Here is a 27,834-nt window from a genome sequence, read left to right on the forward strand (position 1 = left end):
ACCTTCCAACACAGTGCTTCCTCAACGAAAATTACCCAACAATGGGCAAGTGTGAGTTTTCTGAGGACTAACAAGTTAATAATAAATAATAAAGCCTGGTTAGCTATCTAAAATGGGAAAATGTGTACAGCCCTAGGTCTTATGGCGCCCATGTCTTGTCACAGTCTTCTGCAACATAATAGCATATTATATTATATTAACATAACTTTAAAATAATTTATTTAAATAATAAATTTGACTTTCCCCATTGCTGAAATTAGGGCTCTGTCAATGAGCAATGTGTCACATGCATTACCTATTGTGTGACGTGGGAGCGTTCAACTGATGGACTGATGTTTGCTTAGGAGGATTTTTGTCACAGTAGAATTAAAATCAAATAGATTTTGACTTAATGAAAAAAGTTGCTTTAGGTAGACTTTAGACTTTTCCATAATTTAAGTTAGGGCCCCTATTGTTTTTGTGTCTTTGAGGTCAAATCCCTGACATGTGGTACGACATCTCCTTTTGATATAAAGTCTACGAGCTCTGCTCAGTGAAAACAAAACCTTGTGGTTGTATTTATTAACTGAAAACTATTGACAACAGCTGGATTGAGTGAGTGCCTGTACAAACTGCCAAGTGGCTCAGAAAAATGACCTGACTAAATGAATATTAAGTGTCATTTTTTAATTCACTTCAGTTGTCCATGCGTTTGTTTTAACCAAACCAGAAGTGGCCGCAATGTAGAGAATATGGTCAGAAAAATCTACCGAGAAGTTTGGAAATTTGAGTATGGAAAAATTATAGAATTTTGAAATAGAAAATGTGTAGGAACCCTGGCTACAGTTCAAATCTGGCCCTGGTTTTATCTTTAAAAAGGATTGATTTATACTTTTGTCAGAGCACAAATTCAGGTTCAGGAGAAAAATCCAGATCTATGAAGTGCTTAGAGACATATTCATATGTTATAATCTTAATAGAAATCAAATGGATATGAATTGAGGTGACCAAAGGCTGTACCCTAGACTGTGACACAACCCTGCGCACAGCACGAGTCCCTATGGTAAAACTGAGAGCACATTTCTGGGCGAATATGGGATTTGACTACCTGCCGGCATGTGCCTCTTGCACACCGCTGCGCCCCAAATCACCCCCTCAGCAGAGCGCTGATAAATGACGCTGCTTTTGCAAATGAGAGTCATATTTCCACAACGCTCACCATAACTGTCACCTCTCCATGGTGGGGAGGGGTTTCCATCTCTGTCACACTGAAGTTCAGATGAACAAACGGCAGCCATTTCTTAAACCCCCTGCCTCGGTGCGGGTAACATCACTGACAGACGGATGCCCTCAGCTCTTGAGTCTTGGCATGATATTTGTTTTATTACAAAAATCCCAGAAAACATAAATCGAACACCATCTTACAGGCAATATAAAAACAAGAGCGAGAGAGTCTACTGCTGGTGGGGGAGTGGGCAAGGAAGGGGCATTGTGACAGGTGGTCTGGGCGGTGATGGAGTTTCCCCCTGGTGGTCTGGGCACACTCCAGGCTGGCAGGCTGAGTGACAGTGGGAATGAGGAAGGATGGTCTGGAGTGAGAGTGGAGCCGAGGCGGGCGTGCTGCGGGGGTGGGCACGCACGCATCAGTGGTCCACTCCGCCCACGTAGTGACAGATGGAGTCATAGTCCAGCGTGAACACCTGCTCCTCATAGCGGTCCAGCTGCACCATGGCCCGACACTTCTCTTTGTCCCGCCTCAGAATTCGCCCCACCTGAGAGACACAGACACACACACACACAGACACACACACACACACGCACACGTTAATGCTGAGGTAAGCTTCATTTACAAGCTTCCCATTTCCACATGAATCACATACATAGCTGATCAGGCTAGGCCTTATTTCAAGATGATGACACTAATCTTTCTATATATATATTATTCTGAAGGGTCTCCAGCTATTATTTACACACAAGATCTGCAATTTTAATTTCACACACCTCGTATTATTGTAGGAAAAAATGCTTATTATGGAAAAAGGTGTTCCTCCGCTTTCTTGATTGCTTTTTTCCCCAAAGATCCAATAGAACAGACATACACTCTCTGCTTTTACTTTATTTGCCCTTCTAATTGTTCTCACAGACTAGGACCAAAGCAGCCCTGGCACAACCAATCACATGAAGAGATCACATGACTAGCTCTAGCTATGTTGAAATCAAATTCTGTAGGAACACTGGAACTGAAGAGATGTTTGGGCGACCCTACATGATGTTGAGACAATCATGTTCTAATCTAAAGGATATACATGATGTTGGGACAATCATGTTCTAATCTAAAGGATATACATGATGTTGGGACAATCATGTTCTAATCTAAAGGATATACATGATGTTGGGCAACCCTGTTATAAAGGACGTACATGATGTTGGGCGACCCTGTTCTAAAGGACATACATGATGTTGGGACAACCCTGTTCTAAAGGACATACATGATGTTGGGACAACCCTGTTCTAAAGGACATACATGATGTTGGGCAATCCTGTTCTAAAGGACATACATGATGTTGGGCAATCCTGTTCTAAAGGACATACATGATGTTGGGACAATCCTGTTCTAAAGGACATACATGATGTTGGGCAACCTTGTTCTAAAGGGCATAGTGGACATGAGTGATGTCACCCGTACCTGTCCTCTGTGTTGCCCCAGCACCACCATGATGTAGTCGGTGTCACTCTTCGGAACTATGGTCTCCAACATGGTTTGTTTCACATCTGTGGGGAAGAGAGAGAGAGAGAGAAAGAGAGAAAGAGAGAATGAGTGTGTGAGAGGGAGAGAGAGAAAGAGAGGTGCAAGCAACAGGAATTGGAGGGTTTTTGTTTTTAAACAGACGGTTTATTATTTCACTCGCTAACTCAACACTAAATGGTTCATGGCTCAAATGGAATCATTGAGGCATTTCACCATGCATCTTGACAAACTACATTAAGACACCGTAAGCACTTAGGTACCAAATGTGTACTGTGTTTTTGATAGTGTTCCTTGGGTATGACGTTATCAAATGTCTTGTGCTTACCGTCCAGCAGTCGCCCCTCCTCTGTGCGACACACGCAGGTGTAAGGGGTCAGCACGTCCTCCACCCTCATCTGAAATCAAACAAGGACACGCATCTAAGCAACTGCCACTGACAATAAGCAAGACATGGAAATTCCAGTGATACCAGGAGGAATATTGATCACCATTAGGGTTGCAAAGGGGCGGAAAATTTCCGGTTTCCGGAAACTTACCATGGGAAGTTAAGCTGGGGAATTATGGAAATATTCCAAATGGGAAACTTTCATGGAATTAAAGGAAATTATGGGAATTAATGGAAATTTACGGGAATTAACTGGGAATTTTAGGTAATTCATACAAACTGTTTCATATACAAACATTTTGTTTTGTAATAAGCAATATGATTACATGTTCGTTTTTTCGCTTAGCTTAGCATACAAAGCTAGCTAGCATGCTAGTGGGAATCCCATTCTGTGCCTATGGTTTACTAAGTATAAGTATAAGTATAAGTATATATACACTCTTTTGATCCCGTGAGGGAAATTTGGTCTCTGCATTTATCCCAATCCGTGAATTAGTGAAACACACTCAGCACACAGTGAGGTGAAGCACACACTAATCCCAGGCAGTGAGCTGCCTGCAACAACAGCGGCGCTTGGGGAGCAGTGAGGAGTTAGGTGCCTTGCTCAAGGGCTTTTCAGCCGCACCTACTGGTAGGGGTTCGAACCGGCAACCCTCCGTTACAAGTCCAAAGCACTAACCAGTAGGCCACGGCTGCCTCAACTAGTGTGCTAAACTAGCAACACTGAACTGCCCAAGATACACCACACCACTCAACAACAAAATCCGATTGGTTGGAACATTTTTCCCCATGCATATGAACGCACCATAGGTTTCCTTTATGTCTAGCAGCCTATGCCGATTGCTGTGTGCATGTGATTGACATATGTGCAGGGTAGAAATCCGACTGAAATTGCATTAAATCAGGTTGTTTTAACTAATATTAGACTGCAAGATGGGGTTTTGTCCACTACATTGAAGTTCCCTGTTATAGACTAACTTGCCATATTAAAAATTCCCAGTTTATTCCTATTAATTCCCGTTTATTCCTGTTAATTCACATATATTCCCGTTAATTCCCATGGAAAGTTTCCAACTTTGAAAATTCCCGGAATTTTGCAACCCTAATCACCATTGACCTGATAATTCACATTCACAAAACACCAAATGTTTTTTTGTCCTGCAAATCTGTTAGTAAATTGGAATGTAACCATTGCCATATGAGACCGATTTGTTGAAGATAAAATGTTGGCAATGGCAATGATAAAACAATCAGCCCACAACCAGTCAACACAGGAGCATGATGCTCTGAATTCAAGCGTACATTTCAGCAACTAAGCAAACACCTACATTCAATGTAAAACCTGAAGCCATACAGACACATCCAACACATTATACCTTCAGCAGACAATAATGTGTGTATGATTTGTTTAGATAATGACTGGTGAAGGTGTGTGTATGATTTGTTTAGATAATGACTGGTGAAGGTGTGTGTATGATTTGTTTAGATAATGACTGGTGAAGGTGTGTGTCTCTATACCTTTGAGTTGTAGTAGCGGCCCCCTTTAAACACCTTGTCGATGAATCGCACTCTCAGATCTCTCTGTAGCCAGGTGGGGGCGGGTGGGGCCAGCCGTGACTCCTTCTGGGGCGGAGGCTTGTCCCTGGGGGGTGGGGGGGTGGGTGGGGAGAGGGATGTCAGTGATGGATGACTGTGGGGGAATCACCCCTAGAGATGCCACTTGGCCCTCCGCGGCCGTCATGTCGATACGAGCACGCGAGCTCTAGCGGATACCTGATTAAAATCTTCCCTCGGAGCAGTCAATAACACAACCACCACCCCGCTCCGCTCCACCCAGGGCAGCCAGCGCTCTCAGGAGAAGTGTCAGTTTCACAAGGGCTTTAACCAGATTATGGAGAGCAGGCTCTAAATCATGACTAATGTTTGCAGTCTATTGGGGCAGCTGGCTTACCGATCTGAGCTCGGCTCGTGATGCTTCCTCTTGCGGTCGTCTCGATCTCTGTCTCGGTCCTTTCCTCTGTCTCGATCTCTGTCTCTGTCTCGTTCGCGGTCTCTCTCCGACGGTCTGTCCTTCGTCCGCTCGTCTTTCCCGTTTCGCGTAGACTCCTTCTCTTCCAGTCGCTCCTGCTCCCTCTCTCTCGCTTTCTCCTTTTCCTTCTCTTTCTCCTTGTGGGCTTTGCTGAGGCGACCTGGTCACAGACAGATACCGAGTGTTATTTTAGGAAGATATTGGGGGCAAGCCGGCATCACTGCCTGGATGTTTACAGCTGTGTTAGGAAATAATGGACTCTGATGTGAAATATGAGTCTAATACAGCATCAGTGAATTATAATATCTGGATTCAGATTAGTTTGGCTAACAGACTGTGTGGGAGTGTCTCTCTCTCTCTCCCTCTCTCTCTGTGTGTGTGTGTGTGTGTGTGTGTGTGTGTGTAAACCCTTGAAACTGCTGCTTGTGTGATTACAGAAAATAAACCTTGGGGAGCCTGAGGAGGTTGTTTGGGGTTGAAACGACCGACTCCAGACAGATCCGAGTCTGCTATCGGCTCAAATGTCAGCTGTCAAAGTCAAACCAGTTCTTAAAAATCAGCGACTCAACCCCCCCCCCCTCCCTTCCCTTCTCTCCTCACCCTCTCTGACCTTCAGAGCCTCTGTCTGTCACTCAGCGAGCTTTCTAGAATGTTATAGAGGAGAGGAGAAGAGAAACAGGTACCGGTCAAGCCCCTTTTCACCATAAACACGATGACATGGTTACACCAAACCAGCATGAGATGAGTTTCCACGCCAATCAACAGGGTTCGGTTCCAACTGATTTTCCACTATTTACAGGTCAACACTGGGAGTGTATGTTAGGTGATGGATGCTGGTGTGAGTCATTAGGTGAACTCGGATTCAACTGTGACAGAGAATTAGCTTAGCCCTTCAGCAGAGGTGTTTTGAATATTCTAACAGAAGATTCTCTGTTCCGCAACGGTAAGGTTCTAAAATTCCATGTTGAATTCAATGAGCCCAGATATTCTTAAGAATGTTAAATTTCCAACATTCCCATCACCGGCTTAAGGGTTGACCCAGATGACTCTGGGTTGACCCATGTCTGGTGTTTTAGGCTGTCAGCAATATACTTAGTGCCCTGAGAGATGAGACTGACTTTGAATTTGACTGTATTTGAGGCGCCTCTTTTGAGGGTTTGTAACTTACCAAAGTTCCTTTTCTGGTTGTGGTGAAACTAAATGATGTTCACTAACAAAGGACTCGTGGTAACACTTATGCTTTTGGCACCACTACCTGAGGTATTTCTGGCAATTCTTTTGGTGCTTTCTTCTCTGTAATATGCATAAGGTGATACTGACGTACTGCGTAAGTCGTGGTGTTTGTGGTACTTTGTGTATTAAGTGGGTTTGTAACTGACAGAAGTGTCTGCTTTGAGGTTTACATACTGAGGTCTTTGCTGTTTTTCTCATACTCCTTGCGGGTGACCAGGCGTAGAGAGTGCTGGCTGATTGTCGCCGTCTTGCCGCCAATGGCCAGCTTCATCACCACGCGTGCGTTGTCTGGATCAACCCCCTCGATCTGAAAGGAGAGGACAAGAGACGGCACAGCTGTCTGATCAGCTCAGTCACTCACAAAACCCAACACACCTCGGGCCAACAGATCAAACACACAGCGGCCCAACAGATTAACACACACCAGCCCAACAGTTCAAACACGAAAACCCAAAGCTTTTTCACGTCTCTTCTGGACATTCTGCTCATACTCAACTCCAAAACAGTATCCACACTGCTCAGGTAACACAAGGTTTAAAATAGGATGATGAGAAAGGATTTAAAACAAAAAAGTAGGCCCCAGCAGTGGCGCGACTGGCTGGGGCACCTGCACCGTACGCCGGCGACCCGGGTTCGTTTCCCGCCCCGTGGTCCTTTCCAGGTCCCACCCCGACTCTCTCTCCCACTCACTTCCTGTCAATCTCCACTATCCTATCTATCTAATTAAAGGCATAAAAAGGCCAAAAAATATACTTTAAAAAAAAAAAAAAAAAAAAGAAAAAAAAAGTACAAAGAAAATAGAACCAGCACTCTCTGAAAACTCTACAAGCCTGTTTTATTAACATCTCAATTAACCATCGAGTTTTGGGGGAATGTTGAGTGTCTTTAAATCATGTGACAAACACTCTTCAAACAAATGTGTTGAAAATAACACAACAGTTTGTGTTGTTTCTAACGTATTTGTTTTAAGAGTGAATAAACTACACAGCTTCAGTGGAGGACTACTTTGCTGCTAATGGCTAATGAACATTATTAGATACTAATAATACACTTGCATACTACACCAGGGGTGCATACCGACGGGTACATCAGCCACGATCAGGGAGTGGCAGTATCTTTCCTTGACTGCACTAGTGCACTCCTATCTGCCAATGGGAATGTCTCAACCGCATCATCATACCCGAGCAGCATCCCTAGTCCTCAGCTGGGGATGATGGCTTAGGCCATCCTTAAAAATATTTTCGTTTGCCGTAACCCGACCGACCCTGTCAATTTAGAACCGACCCAAATATGTATTTTTTTCCCCTTTTAGTCCGACCGACTTGCCGGTTGTAAACTTGCGTTAATACCGACCGATTGTTTTTTTTTTACTCTAAACAACCAATACAAATGCAATAAAATAATATTTCTTTTAGTAGGCCCAAGTATTATGAATATAAATTGCCTACATGCAAACGTGGCTCACTTAAATAAAACCCTGTGGCGTCATCTCTACACCATTGGTTTTACGCATGTCACACTATGGCCTACGCTTCGTTTCATTCACACAAACTGATAACGCTTTTACTTGGCACGAAGTTCTGGAAGAACTGTGGCCAGATCTTCTCTCATCCCTTCTCCCCCCTAGTCTAACGGTGACCGTGTCGGAGTATTGAAATTGGTTGTGGTCTATTCAGCATTTCTCAAAATATGGGTCCGCAACATGGAGACTGCTGGTCCGCGGAGTCGTGGAGTGAAATTAGGCCCGGTGCTTCATCTGATAATTTGCTGCGCAGTTGATCAAGAAACCACGGATCGACGAAAAAAGAAAACAAACGTTTCTGCTATCGATGTCATTAAACATGGAGCCCTTCATTCAATGCGCGTCTGCGCGAGAGAAACTGAAACTAATCGATAACGTTGGTATCAAAGCTCCGCTTCAACCTGTTGGAAGGCTATTTATTTATTTAACGAAACTTAATAGAACAACGTTGTTTTTTGGAACTTCCTTAGAAACAGAGCAGAGACTGTATAATACACTGTATAGCATTGAGTATTGTATAGTCAAATTTCAATATAACGTGGCCAAGAGCTATTGTAGCCTTCTTTCTGGGTACATGTAGATGAGCCATATGACCCCAAAGTCTGCCATGACCGGGCCTCAGGTCAAAGAAGTTTGAGAAAGGCTGGTCTATATAACCTGCATCAGAATGAGGTTTGCAATGGTGCGCCTGAGGGCACGGGTTGAAGACCCAGTCAGTTACGTCACGATATGCACATTTGTGTAAATTCATTCCTACGTAATCACCATGACCAAAATTGTACTTTTTTTTTTTACTTTGAATCTTGAAAAAAATAAAATATTGACCTACCTACTGATCCATTTTTTTTTTTTTTGGCTGTTACTGCAAACAAAAATATTTTTAAGGATGGCCTTAGCAGCGCTCCGTAATTTACTACTCCCCAGAGCAGGGTGTCTCTCTCTCTCTGTGTGTGTGTGTGTGTGTGTGTGTGTGTGTGTGTGTGTGTGTGTGTGCGCGTGTGTGTGTGTGTGTACGTGGTCACCTTGCCATAGAGTTCCTTGTGCGCACCGCTCTCCACCAGCACGCAGGCCCCCGGCCCCAGCACCAACTGCTCGTCCTCCTCCTTGCGCTCCTCACCAGGCTTGGGGGGCCGCTTGGGCCGGCCGGGCTCCAGGTCTTTGATGGACGAGCGGTCAGCCCCCAGACCCAGCCCCTTGGGCCGCAGCTGGGCCTCCTTGGGCTTCACGTCCCTGAGAGGGAGGAGAGAAGAGACGGGCAGAGACAAGAGGGGGAGTAGAGAGAGAGAGAGGGAGGAGGAGAGATAGAGTGAGCGAGTAAAGGAGGGAGAGAAAGAGAGAGAGACAGAGAGAGAGAGACGGAGAGAGAGAGAGAGTGGGAGGGAGGAGGAGAGATAGAGTGAGAGAGAGATGGGGTGATGAGTTAAAGGAGACAGAGGCATACACAGAAATGTGTTTACAATGTGTGAGACAGCATTACAAAATATCAGGCAGGGTAGCGATAAAAATGGTCCTCCATCTTTCAATCTTCTGTAAAGCTGCTGAAGTGACATCATCTACAAAGTGACACAGCAATACAAATGAAATCTGACCCCACATTTCCCCCAGTAATTGTTTATTTATGAGGTCATTCCTCCTACATTCCCAAACCGAGGTTCGTGCTTTATAACTGGATGAAGTGCGATTTGGTGGCGAGTAGAAGAATACAGTAGGTGCTACACAAACATAAACAAAAGGCTGTCAGACCACAGCCCAGGTAAGCACAGTCTTCTTCAGGCATTTTAAAAGCAAGTGACAGGTGTCAACTCCGCAGCAAACAAATACACTTCACACTTTAGAAATAATGACGCCTTTGCTACCAGAGCCTGCTGGCGTAAATGAGAATATAACTGAATTGTACCAGAGACCATTTTGTTTTGTTTGCTATGGGGCAGAACAACGTCAACACACAGCAGACGAAACTGCAGCATCAGCCTGTACCAGGATTTCTAAGCCTTCACACCATTAATCTATTGTTCTTAATGAGAGACACTTAAATATGAGAAAGTAGCCGGAGGTGGGAGGTGGGATGTGTGTGGTTGGACTGTGTGGCTTTCTTTATAGCTTTGACATGGTTGTTTAATAACTTTATTGTTGGATGACAAAGCGAACCGTCTGACAGTGTGATCTCGGGGTACAATATTTCAAAGCATCAGTCAGCTTGGATTAACATTATCATCCATTCACAGTGTGGCATGTGGTATAAACAAACAAAAAAAAAAAGACTGACAGGGTGTAGACAAAGGATCATATCCACACCCTATGAGACGGATGATGCCTCCATGCCTGATTATTTACAGGCCGTCTTTTCAGTGGGAATTAGATTTTGTAATAAAAGCTTCTTTGAAAAGCATCACAAGCACTGACACTACACAAGAATTCATGTCAAGAGGAAGGATGACCCCCCCCCCCACACACACACACACTTCTTAATCCAAGAATATCTTATCTAATGTTACAGAACCAAGGAAAAGAAAACAGAAATGAGAGGAGAAAAGGAAAAGTAATCAATATTGGCACAAGAGCAAGCTGGCCTGGCCAGGGACCCATGATTGCTTCCTTTCCTTCTTTCTTTCTTTCTTTCTTTCTTTTCTGTTCCCTCCATTCTATCCCATCCCATTTAGGACGGTCGGTCAGTCCACTTTCATGTATGACAGGCAAAAGCAGATGGGCTCGTAAGCACATGAGATTACAACTGCTATGATTTTTGATTCTTTCCCTGCTCTTGGGATATAAAAAATATATTATAATCTCTTGCCACTGCTCTCGGAGGGGCTCGGAGTGGGTGAGATAATCCACCGGATGGATGGACGCTCACAGGAACCTGATACAGCATATGCTACCACAGCAGCCCCAGGGAGTAAAAAAAAGAAATTGACATCAGAGGTGAGGTCACATGCATCGAGCCGGACTGATGGGGCCCTCATACCAGCATGCCATCTCTGTGCTCGCCATGGTGGTAGTGACACAGGCGGCCACACAGTCATCGTTACTGTACATCAACTGGGGTCATTCATTACACACTTTCAATTCAGGGGGGCCAATTCCCCCCTATAGAGCCACAGCCTAACCAGCCCAGCCCAGCCCAGCCAAGCCCAGCCCAATCTCACTGAGTGGATCTCTCACAATCTCCAACAATCATATTAAATGCAGACAGATGTTCCTATTTCAGCTTGAGCAAAACAACAGCACAGACCCGGAACAACATTCCGAATGTGAAATCTCACAAAGGTTGCCATAACAACTAAATGACTTGCTGCGTGATGAGCACTTGACAGGATCAATTGAGGAAACATTTAGGACGGCCTCGGAACTGAATTGTGGCACACGCCGAATTTTCACATTGCACAGCCACTGTAGGGCTTCATTACAAAATCAAACAATAAATATGAGAGAGAGAGTGAGAGAGAGAGTGTGAGAGAGAGAGAGCTTGAAAGAGAGTATGAAATGAAAAACAGGAACAGAAAGAGTAAGATGAAGAAGAGAAGGCGTACTGTTTGAACGTGCGTCCGATGCCCTCTCCTTGCTTCCAGCCCATTCCTCGGATCATGGCCATGCCATAGGCCTCCACCGGGACCTGCTCATAGTCCGCCTCTGTGGACTGACAAGGCAAATCACATTAGTTCTTTTTTTTTCTCTCTCACACACACACACACACACAGGCAGCCTGTGGTGTCTGTCTGACAAATTGCATTATTTACACAAACACAGTTACACAACAACCACAAAAAATGCAACACTACTCTTTAGACTAGCTGGGCAAATCACACAGTGAACATACATGCACAATGTAACACTGCAGGGACGTTACATTGTGATAAACAGATAGGCTTCACATACAAACTCACAAAACAAACAAACAATAACTCCTCATTCTTTGGTTTGACAGAGCAAATCCTATCATGGTCACACAAAACATACCGTGCAGTGCAGTAACATTTTGCAGACTAACAGGGCAAATTATATTAGATGCACACACACACACACACACACACACACACACACACACACACACACACACACACCATGTGCTGCATACCCTTCTGTGGGCTAACAAGAGAAATCACATTAAGCATAGACTGACTGAGGGGAGAGATGGGCAGACTGGCAGAGACAGTCAGTCCCCATACATCACTGTTGTTTCAACTGACAGAGCAAAGCTCATTACAGCCTGACAACGTACACGTCAGAAAATGTAAAGCCAGAGTCTGTACAGTAACAAGAGATCTCATCAGGGCAGGCACAGCGTCTCTGTCTGTTAGTCTCTCTCTGTCTCATACACCATTAAGCAGTATTTGCTCATATGATATTGATGCGTTCGCCCTAATTGGTATGTGAATCTCTCATTTGAATAATTAAATATTAATTTTAATTTGAATAGTTACATAATAATTATGCCGTGCGACTACCACAGTACAAAATCAATCTATCCCGAGGCACAAATAGATTGCTTTTCAAGTACAGCATAGAGATTGTAGTACATCGTTTTAACACACCATTTACCAAAGGCTACTTTGAACGCTCTTCCAAACACCCTGATCTTAATCCATACAGGCTACAGGCTACGTGCTAGTGGTAGCCTGCTAAACACTGCCACGCTAGCTGTAGCAGAGACACGAGGGCATCTCTGGAGATGGCACGGCAGGGCTATTTATTTCCACCTGCTGCAGAACGGAATTCACGGGGTGACAGGGCTGCCAACAGGCGGAGACGCAACTGCCTAACCGCAGTCCCTAGGTAACCAGGGAGATGGAGAGGAGGAAGAGATGCGTAGAGAGACCGACAGAGAGGGAGAGAGAGCGGGAGAGAGAGGAAGAGGGGAAGAGAGACAGAGAGAGAGAGTGAGGGAGAGAGAGAGACAGAGAGAGAGAGTGTGAGGGAGTGAGAGAGAGGGGGAGAGAGACAGAGAGAGTGAGGGAGAGAGAGAGAGAACATTAGGAGTGAGTGAGTGAGGAAGAGGAATAACGGAAAGAGGGAGTAGGGAGGGAACAAGCTTATTTTGCTGATAGTGCATTTTAGACATTAGTGAGTGTGTGTGTTCAAGTGTGTGTGTGTGCTGTTTGTGCGTGTATGTGTGTTTGGGGGGGGGGGGGTGCTTCATCTATCCCAGTTTATTAGAAACACACATATATTCTCTGCAGGGAACTCTATCACACACAAGACATAAACATAGACACACATGTAAGGGAACACACACACACACACACACACCATGAGAGCACATCCATGATCTATTTTAAGCAAATTTGCACTGCTGTGTGGCGGAATGATCTCGAGTCGTCCTGCTGACACAGAGCTATGCAGATGAGCCAGGCTGGACGGCCCCATCAGTGAACACGTCCTAACAAAAAAGCTCCAGCACAAATACATTTCCAATGTCCCGCCAGGACAACTGTAAACAACAGACACCAAACAAACAGAGAAAAGACTAATTCTGCAGTGTACACACACACACACACACACACACACACACACACACACACACACACACACACACACACACACACACACACACACACACACACACACACACACACACACACACACACACACACACACACACACACACGTTAACGCTCATGTTCAAACACTGGCTTAGTTCTGGTTGGACAGTCATGAGATGCAACAGTCAGCACACATTCTCACAGTCAACCCGTCGGCTAGATGCGGGTAGGTGACCACACCACTGCAGACACAGATCTGACTCACGCTTTGGCCAACGTCACGTTTTGGCCAAACATCTGAGCCACGCTCACCCGTCACTCCTGATCGCTCCTGACCTTTTTTTTCTCCTCACGGTACTTTTCCGTCCACCTCAAATTTCCTACCTCCACCAAAGACTGTTATGAATAGTCTTGCTTCATCAACAGTCTTTGGTTCCACCACCTAACCCCTAATCAGTCACACCACCATCAAGCGTTCTGTTTTATTTGCATATTCAGACCACATCTACGGCCTCCTTTATTCTTTTCGATCATCCTCTCCATCCTGCGGCTATCCTGACACTCTCTCTTGCTTCAAACAACTTCTGGCAGAACACATATCCAGTCACGCTTGTAACTAGGCCACATAAAACTACATTCACCTACAATCTTCACAATTGAAAGCATTTGCAGAGGAATCTGGACATCAGTTATGCCAACATAAGAGGGGAGAAATCTGACAGCATCATCTCACACATCACCATTTTACCAACACCTCTTTAAATCTTTAGGACGACTATGCTATGCTCACACCACCACTGGAATCAGTTTCATGACCCATCCCATCACTGGTCTTCAACCAATCCAGTTTCTGGGTTCTGTTCCCTCAAGTCAGCTGATCTCAAGACCTCACATTTTACATTACATTTAGGCATTTAGCTGATTTAGCTTTTATCCAAAGCGACTTACAAAAAGGGGAACAATCAAGGTAAAGTGGGACAAGGACATGTTAGTGCAGCAATAAGTACTACTCGCATAGAATCTCGCAGAGAATCCTCAAAGCCCTCTGCCCCACCCATCTTTGAGTCTTACCGACTCTGGCCGCAGGTCCACCTTGATGAGGTCTCCATCCTCAAAGCCCTCTGGGGCTTGGTTCTGCATGAGCAGAGGGATGGCCAAATTGGGGTCTGATTGATCACCATTCTTCCATTCGTCCAGCTGCTTCCTGGATTCTGGAACACATATTGGAGAGAGTGATATTGTGTTACATAACATAGAAATGGCTGAAAACACTACTAGACTATAACATTAAAGAACACCAGAATAATATTCACTAATGTTCTCAATGACTTCAGGGTGTAAATAAACAACACTGCTACAAAAAAAAATAGTAAGCACTGAAAAAGAGTACCAGTTAACTAGTTTGGAGACAAGGCGTTTTCAACAGTAACGTTATGAGGTATGACTAGGGTTGCCAACCGTTCCGTAAAATACGGAATCGTCCCGTATTTGCAAGGAAAAAGATGTGTTCCGTATTGAACTGATACGGAACGCATTTTGTTCCGTATTATTGAGAATCAACTCGTGCAAATCCATGACAGAGTATTATAAGTTAGACTGAATGAAAAATTCACGATTTGTATGAGATAAAGGGAAACTTTGCAGCTGTCCTTTATCCCTCTCAGTTTGTCTGTCATCACTATCCCAACAGAGAATGCATTTTTCGTTTGAGCCACTGTGAGTCAAGTATATTATGCTGATAGCCTAGTAGCATGAGATGACATGTCTTGCTCAGTTTTACAGTGCATCTGTGCAAGATAAACAAATAGGCTAGCCTACTTGCTGCAGAGACAGAAAAAAATACAGAAATAAAATAAGGCTTCATCAAATTCAGAGCTTCTACAGCTACTTGTGATGTTCAAAATATATTTTTTTCTATGACAGCATATCTGCCAGTTCAGTTTTCAGAGTTGTTTGGTTTGAGTATAATAGGCTACAAACAGTTATTTTTTATCAAGTGTTTTAGCATCGAAATTATTCTTGTTTTGCACCAGATAGAAAATGAGTAGGCTAGTAGGTTACATTAATTCAATATGGAGCCCTGGAGGCGTCATTGCAAGATTTTAAAAATATATATATATTATGAGAATGTGCGCTCATTTGACCAAATTGTGCACTTGTTTTACTCAATTATGATCTCATTTTACTAGATTGTGGATAGAATGTAGTATATTATGTACGCATTTTAGTAAATAATGTCTCACAATTTTGTAAAATGATGCACTATTTAGTACAATAATACATACATCATTTCAATACCCCCCCCCCCCCCACTAACTGAAGTGGATGCCGGTGTACTTAAGTGTATTACACACCCCCCCCCCCTCCCCGTTCCTTATTTTCATATCAGAAAGTTGGTAACCCTAGGTATGACCCCCTGACCTGACTCAACATAAAAACCAACACACACACACCTTCGATTAGCTCTTTGACAGCTAGAGATTCAACCGTGTCTTCTTCTCCCAATGCAGAGTTCTCCTTTGAATCTTCTTTCTCGGCGGGTTTGGCATCGTCCTTATACCAGCGGTTTTTGCGTATCAGTGGGATGATCAGCTCTGTTGGTTTCTCCTGTGTTGGTTTGGTGCTGTGTGGATTGTAGGAGCAAAACGACCATGACGTTGACACCAACAAAAAGTCCATCATACAGTGAAACAATTCAGATGTTCATTATTCTGTAAAATTGTGTACATTACCAGGCTAACACGGGTATTGCTAACTACACCTGACCAACTGCATGACTAACGTTTGACTATCGTTACTAACTTAACTAGCAGCTAGCTCTATGCTAGCGAGACTATGGCTTGTTGATATTACTAACCGGCTAATTGCAATGCACCCGTTAAACGGTACACGGTCTTTATCTGACACCGGGTGAAGGAGCCAAGAAAACACTACTTATTTACTGAAGTTGTTATCTAGCTAGAAACATTTCATTTCATTTTCTGTCAACCTGGCATAATTAGCGATAACGACGAGTGCATTGACTCCTCGCTTGCTAACAGCTAACTTAGGTAACATACCCTTTCAGTTGTTTCTCATCTACTTCAATCAAAAAATCTCGCTCCTCTTCTTTGCTGGATTTTGCTTTAGTTATAGTTTTGCTAAATCCAAAGGAGATAGGCCCAACTTTCTTCCCCTCTTCATTTGGCTTGGCGTCAGTATCAACGATGCTATCGAGTCCATGCTCCGGACGCGAGGACGCCATAGTTGAGGGATGTTTTCCTCTGTCAGGAGAGATGAGTAGTAAGAATTCTGGGTAATGTAGTGTTGCCACCCAGGGCAATTTATGGCCGGTGAGGGGATTAAATAATACAACTCCAACAAGGCAGCACTGTGAGTGTCACAACGTAATCTGATCATCTACAAGGCTAGATTGTGTCCAGAATTCTTAACTGTGTAGCATTGTTTCTAAGATGAGAAGACTGCATTTATTCGTTAGACACGCAGTAGCCTATGCCTAGATCTATTTTTTTTTTGTTAAGCAAGACTCACTGTAGTCGTGCCTCAATGCAATGCAACATATAGCCTATACAATTTCATTCATACAAAGTTGTACTAAATTAGATACTTTGTTTATATAAAGACTTTGGTAATAGATAACAGCACACATCCTACATTCAGGTTTCTTGAAAATGTCTATATTAACTTAGGGCATGCATAACAAGAGAATATTCAAACTATGTAACTAATAAAACTAATATGAATCAGGAATGTGAATCTTACATTAATTCCATGTTATTGTGTCATTATAACAACTCTAACTATCTGGTTGTTGGCAACATGAAATATCAACTAGTCTTATGCTTTCATACTATTGGGCTATATATGGCTGGTATTTCACACTACCAACACACACAAGAAGGTTAGAGTTGTAGATTATTTAGTCTTTGAATTATCCAGATTTAAGTTAAAAGTGTTTCTAAAGGGTTAACGCAAAATGATGCATAATGGCATGCAATGTAAATGACCTGAAATGGGGATCAATCAATAACAGATGAGTAAGTGACCTCCTGGACCCTCATACTGACCTTGGGTGACCCACCAAAATGTCTCATAACAACAACACGCGCTCCAAGCATATTAGCGATTCATCACCTCCTGGTCCCATTAGTCAGAGAATCAACTCAAGTTACTTCATGAGCAGTTTCTCCCTCATTTCGACTACTCGGCATATTTTTGCGCAGCGTTTTAACGAAATTGGCAAAGTTGCCTCAAGTGCGTTTACACTAGGGGCGGTTCTTTCCCCTTATTAGATTCCCTCCCCTTCAAGCACCCCTCCCCCTGTTGCTCCTTGTCTTATCATCGGGTTGTTTCCTCGTTGCCTGCACCTGAGAAAATCCTGTGCCGTAATTTTGTCCCGGTACTTCGGACCCACCACGGGGGCATGTCTTGGCTTGCGGTCCACCACTGCTCATCCCTGCTACCTCTCTCCGGTTAAAATCAATATAATTGTCGTGCCTTGGTTGTTGAACATTGCCAGAGGCGACCCTCAGTACAGCGGCTAAAATCGGTCAATCGCCAATAGTCAAGAATATTGATATCTCAAAGGGAAATGCCACATGGAAACGTAACGGAAACGAGAGGGGAATTATGAAGGTAAGAGCTTGAGAATAGGCTATATGCACTGCCCTGCTTGTCAGTACAACTATAATGTTAAAGTAGGCTGTTTCTTTGGATTTGTACCTAAAATGATGTACAACCATGACTTTATGTTAGTTAATGGTACATCATGTCCCTGTACTGGAAGGTACTTTGTTTCTAAAGCCATATCTCACCACATCTGTCCATGCGCAGCGCGTTTAGACGCGCTTATGAAGTGCAAGCGCACTGTCAGATTTGTCGTTTTTTTTGCCCTGGCTTTTTTTCCCTTCAGACCATCACGCGTCCCGTGCTCAGCTGTGGAGCATCTCTCCGCTTGCAACACTGTCCAAATATACCGTCTGGTGTGCGCATCTCCTCCGCGCCCGTCTCGTTGGCGTGCGGAATTTATCCGTGGTTATTAGTTTATACGTAGTGAAGTGATCACGTAGGTTTAATACAATAGTATTTAGTTGTTGGAAGATAACAAAAATACAATATTTTTGTCGTGTTTCTCTCTGCGACCGTCGGTGCCAAGTGCATTTTCAGTCGCGTCAATGTATATAGACGTGTTTAAACGACTTTTTTTTGAGCGGCTGAATTGCTTGAAAAGAATGTGTGTATGTCAGCGACAATGCAGGTCAGTATTTACCGAAAATGTCGTGGGTGTGAGTGAGTGACAGTGTGTGTGACAGATGAGGGTATAACCTGGTAAAAGTTGATAGTAGCGAGTAGCGACAGTTGAGTCGAATGATGACTTCACGTTTAGATCTTAAACATTTGTTTTACATCTTGCAATTACTTTCAAAGCATTTTAATTATGCAATATGTAGGCTACTTCTTCAAATCCATATTTATCTGAATTTAGTAGTGGCATTCAAAAGCACCTAACCCTCAGTTTGTTTGGACAAAATGTTTGTCTTTGCATTTGGAACAAATGAGAGCATAAACTGTGTACAACTTTTTGCTAGCAAAAATGTGCTTTAACCAGAATAAGGATAAAACGAAAAGGCGCTTCAAACTGACATGTGTGTACCATTTCTAGGATACTTTTCTGATGTTATGTGCAGCTGTCGTTGCAAGGTTGAGTTTGCAACTATTTGACCAGTAATCTGCAGAATGTATTGCAATCTTGTCTTTAACAGCCTACTTGTTTGTGGTTTATGCCTTACACGCGTGTGTGAATGTGCATGTGCATGGCTAATCTTCAGTCTGTAATAATGTGTTTCATAAATATCCATAGACCACACTGGTGAAGAAATGTTTATCTGTGTTTGTGAATATTTGTGCATTTGTTTATTGTTATGCATCAGAGATTTGTGTCTCTCTCTCTCTCTCTCTCTCTCTGTGTGTGTGCATGTTTGTGTTGACCTATACACCTTGTGATGTGTGTGTGTTGGCAGGTTTGTGTTGATGTGTGTGTGTTTGTGAGTGTTTGTGGGGTGTGTCCCACCCTGTTTTGAAGGAATGAATGCTGTGACCCTGACTTCACACTGTGCATTGCTGTAGGCCCTGGGAGTATTCAAGGTTATAGTGATGTTATGAATCATTAATTAAGTCTGAGGAAGAGAGAGAGCGAGAGAGAGAGAGAGAGAGAGAGAATATGGTGCAATGTGAGGCGCCTGTATGCCAGCGTCTGTCCTTGCTTGCACACACTAAAGCCCCAAAGGATCTATTCACACATCCGTCCTGTGTGGCGTACACTTGTGCCATAGATCTCAGTCGTCTCCTTATGACAGACAGAGTAGTTCGTGGAGAACGTGGAGTGCAGAGGAGCCATGCTGCTCTGCCTCTGGACGCTTCTCTCCCAGACCTATCCTCCCTCTAATCCTAACTCTAATTCACAGCGCACTTATCAGTGTCGGCAGTTAATGAGGGGCTGATTGCTGGAGAAGTTTTGCTTTGTAGTTAATTACCTGATTGTATGCTTGCTGCCTCCCTCACCATCATCCATATTCAAGGAGTCGTTGTAAGGTGTGCCGGGGTGTGGGAAGGGGGATAGCTTGGGGGATAGCACTTGGCAGTTTTACCCTTGACCAGGCATGGCTAAGCAGCCAATCTTCCATCTGTGGACCAATTTACCTCCTTTCTGACACTCACAGAGCTTTGGAGTAGCAACTGACGTGAGCATATAGATCTTCTTAGGAACTACATTTTTTTATTGAATGTGTTCTGAGCACCAGCCTTCAAAAAGCAATTTATAATGTGATGCAGATCATTCAGCATTACTGGATTTAAAATACAGATGATGTGTTGCTCAGCTAAGGCTGGACTGAATCAGTGGGTGTGGATCTGTACACATTAAAAACATAAGCTTCCACATAACAACAAAGTCTTGTGCCTGCAGATCTATCTATTGAACACATGCAGTAAAGTGCAACTCTGTGTTTTTCCTGGTCACTTTAATATGTATTGCAAATGGACCTTGGCCTGTCAGCTGCTTGAAATAATAGTAAATATAAATCAGTGTTGAGATAAATCATCCTCACTGTCCGGATGGCGCTGGGAGCATGTAAACCCACTAGGGTGATGGCATGGTAAAGCTGGTTACGAGCAGGCTTGGAGAGAAGGCTCAGCCTTGACCGTAGGGCTGTGACTGAGAAAGAGGGAGAGGCAGAGGAGTAGCAAGAGCAGGATCAATATCAGGTGGTGAGGAGGAGAGGATGAGAAGAGAGAGGGATGATGAGAGGAGAGAGAGGGTGAGAGAGAGGGAGAGAGAGAGGGAGGGAGGGAGGGAGGGAAGGTCACCTTCACCCACCCCACTGAATCAGCACTCTCTCCCCACCTCTCTCCCACTCGGGTTACGGCTCTCTGACCGACCTGACATGCCGAGATCCACTGCCCGGTGCCCCACAGGCCATGCTCTCCGCCTGTTTGATCTCTTGCACCGTCACACACACCCCTAGATAGGCACTCATAGAGCAGCTGGTTGGGCTCGGGTGTGGCCCAGATGTTATGAGGCTCACACAGATCCAGGCCAGATCTGCTTGCTGTTTGGGTACCTGCATTCTCTTTGCTTTCTCTCCTCTTTGCCTGCTCATTCAATTAAAACTCAGTTTTAATTTATCAAAGAACAATCAAAAGAATTGAGGCACTCCTTTATTGAGGCAAGCCTTTATTGATCTGAATTCAAATCAGTAACATCTGCATTAGTCTAAACGTGCTTTGTATAGCCCAGAGCCCGAGCCGCCTAGATGCCACTCTATCCTATTCATGTGAACACAAACCTACCTTTTGGTGGTTTCTACAGTGCGTGGCATGCTACTATTCCCTCTTTGTCTATCTCTCTGGGTCTGTCTCTCTCATTAGGTGTCTGTCTTCTTCCTCCTGTCTGACATTTATTTATTTATTTTTTTATCTCTGTTGTTCCATCTCCATCTCTTGCTCTGTCCAGTGTGTCTGGCCATCCCTCATCTCTTGACATCTCTTTTTCTCTCTCCCTGTCGTCGTGTCTCGCCCCCTCCAGCACGATCCGTCTGCCTCTCTGTCGTTTCTGTCTGTTTTTCACACGGAGAGCTATCCATCATCTCCGCCAGCCCAGAAGTTAGCACATCACTGGCCCTTTTAATTAAACTCTTATCTTGCCTTGACAAGAGCATACAGCATTGATTTCATATTTCACCACCTCCATTGTCTTCCTCTTAAAGGACACCACTCTCTCATCCGTCTCAAAAACAGAACAAGCGCAGTAATGACTTAATGCTCTTTCCCATGATGGGCGGCCGCTCACAAATGAATGCTGCTGATTATTTGGAGATTGGAGCTTCACTGTTTGTTGGCATCCAGATGTGCTTTTTGAGATTTGTATCCCGGCATTGTGGGATTTTGAAGGAAACGCCTGTGAACACAGATGGATCAGGCACAACTGCTTGGCCACCATTGGACTCTGTGTGGAGTGAGTTCAGTGGGTTTATGCAGAGAGATGTCTTTCAGTAGGTTTATCTGAAGTGCAGATTGTCTGAGGCTTTTCACATGGGTCTAATAACCTGTGGATATTAGTCTTTGCGTGTGTGTATTGTGTGTGTGTGTGTGTGTGTGTGTATGTGTGTGTGTGTGTGTGTGCCTGTGTGTGTGTGTGTGTGTGTGTGTGTGTGTATGTTATTTAGTTTAGTTTGTGTGCGTGTGTGTGTGTGTATGCTAGAGAGGGAGAGGGAGAGAGAGAGAGAGAGAGGGAGAGAAAGAGGGAGAGAGAGAGAGAGAGTTTGCATGTGCAGCGGGGTGTGCTTGGCTGTATTTATGAGAGAGTTATTCTGTGTGTGTTGTTTTCCTCCAGCGAGCATTTAATCTTTTATTTCTAAATCTGCCTCTGTTGTTCATCGTGTGTCCAGCACTCTAGTGCCCTAGATTTGGACAGAAATGAGCAAGAGGGAATGTCAGCCCAGCCCACCCTCCTTCACGCTAAGCACCAAGTCCAGTCCAGCGCGTACCTCCCGCCCGGGCCAAGTCAGGCTTTAGTGGAAACTGACCTGTCAAATAGCCATCGTGGGCATGCTTTAACATGTGCGGGTGAGTCGTGACACACTTGCGGTCATGGTTTTGCATTAGGGGCTGTTGAGTTTGGCTCTCGTCCAGGTATGCGTGCCAGAGGAGGATGCTCGGTTGGGGACGGACGGGATACTCAAATCCAGGAGACACTCATTTTCTCCTTCACCTGTGATGAATAACCACAGGGCCCACAGAGAGAGAGAGAGGGAGGGAGGGAGGGAGAGAGAGAGAGAGAGAGAGAGAAAGGGAGAGAGAAAGGGAGTGGGGCTTTGGCACTCCCAGGTTTGACCTGTGTGAAGGTGGGCAAGGAGATTCAGGGATCGACTCAAATTTTGCGTCTCTCTGGACCAAATCTGGGTGTAGATGTAGACTTTGGTGCAGATTTGGCACAGACATGGCACTGATGTGGCATTGCTGATTCCCTGATGCTCTGGAACGCTCAACGTTGCTGGAGCAGACCTGACGCTCTGGAAAGCGTATAAAATGGAAGAGAGTAAAAAAGCTGGAAGGTTAAAAAAGGTGTGAGCGTCGAAAAAGATTGAAATCATGGTGACAATTATGCAGTGGCATTTTCCTGAGGTTGTTCTCAGGGAATGTCCCATGGTTAATTCTCACTCACAGCGATTATCCAAGACCAGGGGTGTAATTCCTGATAGCGTTGTTGCACCACTTTAAGTGTGTGTGTGTGTGTATGTGTGTGTGGGTGTGTGTGTGTGTGCGCGCGTGTGTGTGCATGTGAGAGAGAGAGAGAAGGAGAGAGGGAAAGAGAGAGAGAGAGGGAGAGAGAGAGAGCAAAACAGAGAGAGAGTGAGAGAGAATGCTTATCTGCCGTGTGACACACATGGTAGGAATTCTATCCCCCAACATCACAGAGTTTAATCAGGTTTGAAACAAATGGAATAGTTTAGTTAGGTTGCTTCTCTACATGTTTTTTTAAAATATTTTCTACTATGAAATAGCCATTGAAATAAAGGCTTTTTAACTTTTTTGAAAAAGAAGAGTGCCTTGGATTTCCTTTTTCTATTGATTTTGAATTCCTGACCCCAATGAGCACCTTCAAACATTGAACTTGAACTTCCTGAGAACCCTGGACTTTTTTGTCTTGTGAAAATGGAATAGTTTATTCAGTGCTCTCTCAAGCCGCTGAGAGCTCAAGGCCTAAACCCACAAACATTCCCTCTTAGTCGGAAGAATCCAGAATCCGAACAGCATAGAATAGAAAAGTGAGAAGGGCGAGCATTCACATGATTACCACCAAGACTAGTAAATATTGGAAAAATAAAAATAAACAGTAATTTCAAGAGCATTGAAATACATGGATGTGGAAAGATACGTATCTACGGAGGCCCCGATGGCTTATGATGGTGATTTTTGCATTCCCTCACAGTAGTTTAGCCTGCCTCTACAATATCTTTGCGCTCCCTCACAATGGTTTTGATGTTTCTGAGGGAACACACGTTTTCACCATAACCCTTCAGGGGCTCTCTGCATACTGTACCAACATGTGCTCACTGTTTGGCCAGATATAATGAAATACTTACTATAGGCTATTTCTATGCCCTAAATGATCTGAGCAGACCAGACCATCAGCATCTAGAGGTCACCTCAGACATGCTGGAGATCAAGGCTCCTAAGACTGTGACCGAATGTGTGGTCATGCTCAGCCTAAACATGTCAGAGATTATATATCAGGGACGATAGCTGCCGGCCTCTACAGCTTTACGGCAAAAATAATTCAGTTCTTTCTGACGTTGGATTAGAGCATGTTATACAAGCTTTATAGTCAGTTATTGAAATGCTCCTTGGTAGTTTTCTTTCAGTTTTTATTCCCTCGCTTTTTCTTTTTTCTTCTAAGCACGTCTCTTCTCTTCGTTTTATCTCTGTCCTCCCTCCTCACTCTCTCTCCTTCTCTCATCAGATTTGTCAGGCGTATTGAGGAAATTCAGTTAAACTCGCCCTTAATTGAGGTGTTTTGTTTACACAGTTGTGATTTGCAGTCCCTCCATTGTGAGTGTGTGTGTGTGTGTGTGTGTGTGCGCGTGTGTGTGTGTGTGTGTGTGTGTGTGTGTGTGTGCGTGTATGGTGTGTGTGCGTGTGTGTGTGTGTGTGTGTGTGTGTGGTGTGTGTGCGTGTGTGCGTGTGTGTGTGTGTGTGTGTGTGTGTGGTGTGTGTGTGTGCGTGTGTGTCTTGTGTCCTTTGTTACACTCACCTCCCCATCACTTTCCCTGAATGCATAAATGCTCTCATTATCTCTTTTGTAAGGCCCATTTGTAAGCTGCGCCGTTCTCCAACAAGACACTTTCAGCTGCCGTACAATCCTTCAAAGCCATGCTCACAGAACACCTCCGAATACAGGCTGGGGCACAATTAAGCCGTCACGCCGTTTACCGAGGCGTACCGAGGCCTCTCTCTTTTCACATTTAACTTCACTTTATGTGAGAGCTCTTTATGTTTAGTGTAACGCATTGTTTTAGTTTAAGATAGCGGATTGAAAAACGTTTCTTAAAGTTGCTGTCTGTCAACAGTGAAAACAGCTCTACTCTGCACTTTACGCTGCCTGGTGATTTGATGCACATAATCAATGACACAGCACATCTCTCCGAGCTCGCTCCTGACTCTGAAGTGAGAGACTGTCAATAGTGACAGCCCCTTGGCCTTGCTAGTCAACACCAGGTCACAGTCCCTTGTTGTTAGCTGTCATAACTGATTCATGGCTACATATGCTTCAGCAAAACCTGCAAAAAAAAAAGTGAGGGGGAAAAAAAACTGCCAGACTGTCAAACATTCCCTACGGTGTTGCGCTGTCCAGCTCTTCACACCCCGGGCTTGTGTTTCAGTGCGATGACATGGCCTCGATCCCACCGCTGACACCAGTGACATAGCCTCAGACACAGACAGGGAAAGGTTTGAAATCCCTTTCCCCGAAACCCACCCACAGTGTGTTATATAAATCTGAAATGTGCATGAACCTCAGCTTGAGTTGTAATTCTCACACTGTTCAACCAGATAAGTTTGCAAATGCCATTTGTACATTTTTTCCATGAATAGAGTATTGGGTTAGAACCAGAGATCTTCGGGCGGTTACAAAATATGTGTTGTTTTTGTGTCTGCTTAATTCCTGTTCTGCTCTACCAGTATGATCTCTTTGCACTAATCTAAATAAAAAATAGTTGTGCGGATATTCCAGGAATAGAAGGATTGAGTTCTAAAAATTGCGTATCCATTTGTTTTGGGAGAGTAGCAGAGAGACAGTCCAGATCACGATAAGCACCAAGCTGTGATGTCCAGGGCCATGTCCGAATGCTTTTTTCCCAGTCGGTGTATACGTATGGGATTACACCCTGGATAGCCAGCGTAGCGAATCGGGGTATCACAAGCCATGGCAGGGACAGAGGAAGGATGTGAAAGTTGATACCGAGTGGTCAGCTCTTTGCTGACCTACAAGGTCAGCATTTTTCCTCACTGGCTGCCATTGGCCAGGCGAATCTGCTCGAATATGTCTCTTATGTCTCATTGTCTCCTTAGGTACTATGGGGAATAAATTGCATTTGATAAAATTGCTATTTGTTAAAAAAAGAGTTTTTTTATATGTCTTTGGGTTATTTTTGCCTGTTCTTTCATTCTGTGAGATGGCGAGTGTTATTTCCAGCTCATTTCTACACAGCCCTTGTCAGATCTGCAAATAGTCTGGCTAGGTCTTTATCTGTGACACTCTTTATCTGTGACGATTTTTATCTTATCCCGATCACAGCACGAGCGAATTGTCTCCTGGGCCAGGAGAGACAGCGTGCATATGTGTGTGTGTGTGTGTGTGTGTGTGTGTGTGTTTGTGCACGTGAGAGTCGGCTCAACCTTTTTGTCATGGATACAATCAATGCGCTTCACAACGTTGACATTTCACAAGTCCATGCTCCGCAGCCAAACGAAAACAAGCAAGGCTCGCTGATGCGTCTGACAGGCAGAGAGACTCCCGGCCTCCCTGACAAGCTGCCCATATCCCATGGCAGCGCCCTCAGCTATTTGAGTTTCTAATGAGAAGTCAAAGCCATTCAGCGAGGCGGGCCGGCCTGCATATTTGACTCCCGTCAGACGAAATTCCGTCCGCACAAGCATCTACATTAGATCACTATTACTGACGCATAGCTGTGGGGGCCACTAGCGAATCCTTGTAGACATATGGAAGCGCTATCCTAGCACATTGTGGTGGTTAATGCACCTCTGGGGTGGAATTACGGCTGCATATTGGCGCTGGTGAAGCGTATCAGATCAGTAAATGTATGAGCTGTGCTGATCTTACTGACATAACCCCTGCCTGTGTGTGACTGGATGACTGCGTGCCCAGAACATCATGGGTGGACAGGATGACTTTGAATATTGATGTCACTGATGAGTGTGTGTGTGTGTGTATATCTCTCTGTCTTTATGTGTGTGTCTGTGTTTGTGTGTGTATGTGTGTACAGTACATTACTCTGTGTACACGTATATAAGGGTATGTGAATGTGTATATACTGTGTGTGTGTGTGTGTGTGTGTGTGTGTGTGTGTGTGTGTGTGTGTGTGTGTGTGTGTGTGTGTGTACGCATGTGCATATTATATGCATGGGCATGTGTGCCCACAATTAGAGTACAGTGGGAGCTGGGGGATTGCAGACGGCTTCACAGCAGGACAGAGATGAAGATGGAGAGAGAGAGAGAGAGAGAGAGAGAGAAGGACTAGCATGGAGAGATGGGTGAAGGAGAAAAGGAGAAAGATAGAATAGATTTAGGGAGGGAGGAGGGAGGGAACTGAAAGAGGAGGAGAGGGATGGATAGGGTATGGATAGAGAGACAAAAAGGAGGATAGAGGGAGATAGATAGAGGAGTGAATAGTGAAAGAGAAGGAGGAGAGAGTCTCAAGGCAGAGACGAGGAGAAGAGGCGAAGGTCAGAGAAAGGGATGTGAAGGAGGGGTAGAGGAAGCGATGGATATAGAGAAAATTGAGAGGAGGAGTAGGGGAGAGGAGGAGGGGAAAGGAGGAAGTCAAATTCAGGCAAGAGGGCATAAGAGAGAGGGATAGGAAGGATGGAAGGATAGAGTAAGAAGAAGAAGAAGAAGAAAAGAGAGAGAGAGAGAGAGAGAGATGGAGGAGGGCGAGGTCAGAGGCAGTGCTGTCCCATAGGGGCTGGACGCGAGCAGCTTGCTGGAGAGACGAGCCCCCGTAGCGAGGCAGTGGCAGTGGCAGCACTCCAGCACGGTCAGCCACCGGGCCTCTCCACTTCTACAGCAAATCAATCTGCCCATTGACCCACCTTCAGGTCAATAAAAAAACACCAAAATACCCCAGTCTCCACGTGGCTACTGTAACTCAATAACCTTAT

The 27,834-nt window shown here is 44.5% G+C and overlaps 2 protein-coding genes across 2 annotated transcripts in view; one reads left to right on the forward strand and one right to left on the reverse strand.

Annotated features, from left to right (window-relative positions):
* Window positions 1-1,341: 1,341 nt before the first annotated feature.
* gpkow (G patch domain and KOW motifs) lies at window positions 1,342-17,590 on the reverse strand. The gene is made up of 12 exons (XM_076275536.1): window positions 17,445-17,590; window positions 16,437-16,640; window positions 15,831-16,000; window positions 14,449-14,588; window positions 11,428-11,534; window positions 8,920-9,127; window positions 6,550-6,682; window positions 5,065-5,302; window positions 4,632-4,755; window positions 3,054-3,123; window positions 2,666-2,751; window positions 1,342-1,751 (listed from the first exon to the last, which is right to left on the reverse strand). Exons 2-12 carry the CDS (start codon window positions 16,619-16,621, stop codon window positions 1,623-1,625), a joined length of 1,590 nt encoding a protein of 529 aa, XP_076131651.1. The 5' UTR covers window positions 16,622-16,640; window positions 17,445-17,590; the 3' UTR covers window positions 1,342-1,622.
* Window positions 17,591-17,756: 166 nt separating this feature from the next.
* The window catches only part of magixb (MAGI family member, X-linked b), an 83,747-nt gene continuing 73,669 nt past the window's right edge, over window positions 17,757-27,834 (forward strand). The window contains exon 1 of the mRNA XM_076276511.1: window positions 17,757-18,012. The gene's annotated coding sequence lies outside the window, so the exon portion shown is untranslated. The remainder of the gene's footprint in view (window positions 18,013-27,834) is intronic.

This window comes from Alosa pseudoharengus, unplaced genomic scaffold (genome assembly GCF_046254945.1).
Source record: "Alosa pseudoharengus isolate Yale_2024_CS ecotype anadromous, Long Island Sound unplaced genomic scaffold, YU_APseudo_1.1 YU_APseudo_1.1_scf_9, whole genome shotgun sequence".
Classification (NCBI taxonomy): Eukaryota; Metazoa; Chordata; class Actinopteri; order Clupeiformes; family Clupeidae; genus Alosa; species Alosa pseudoharengus.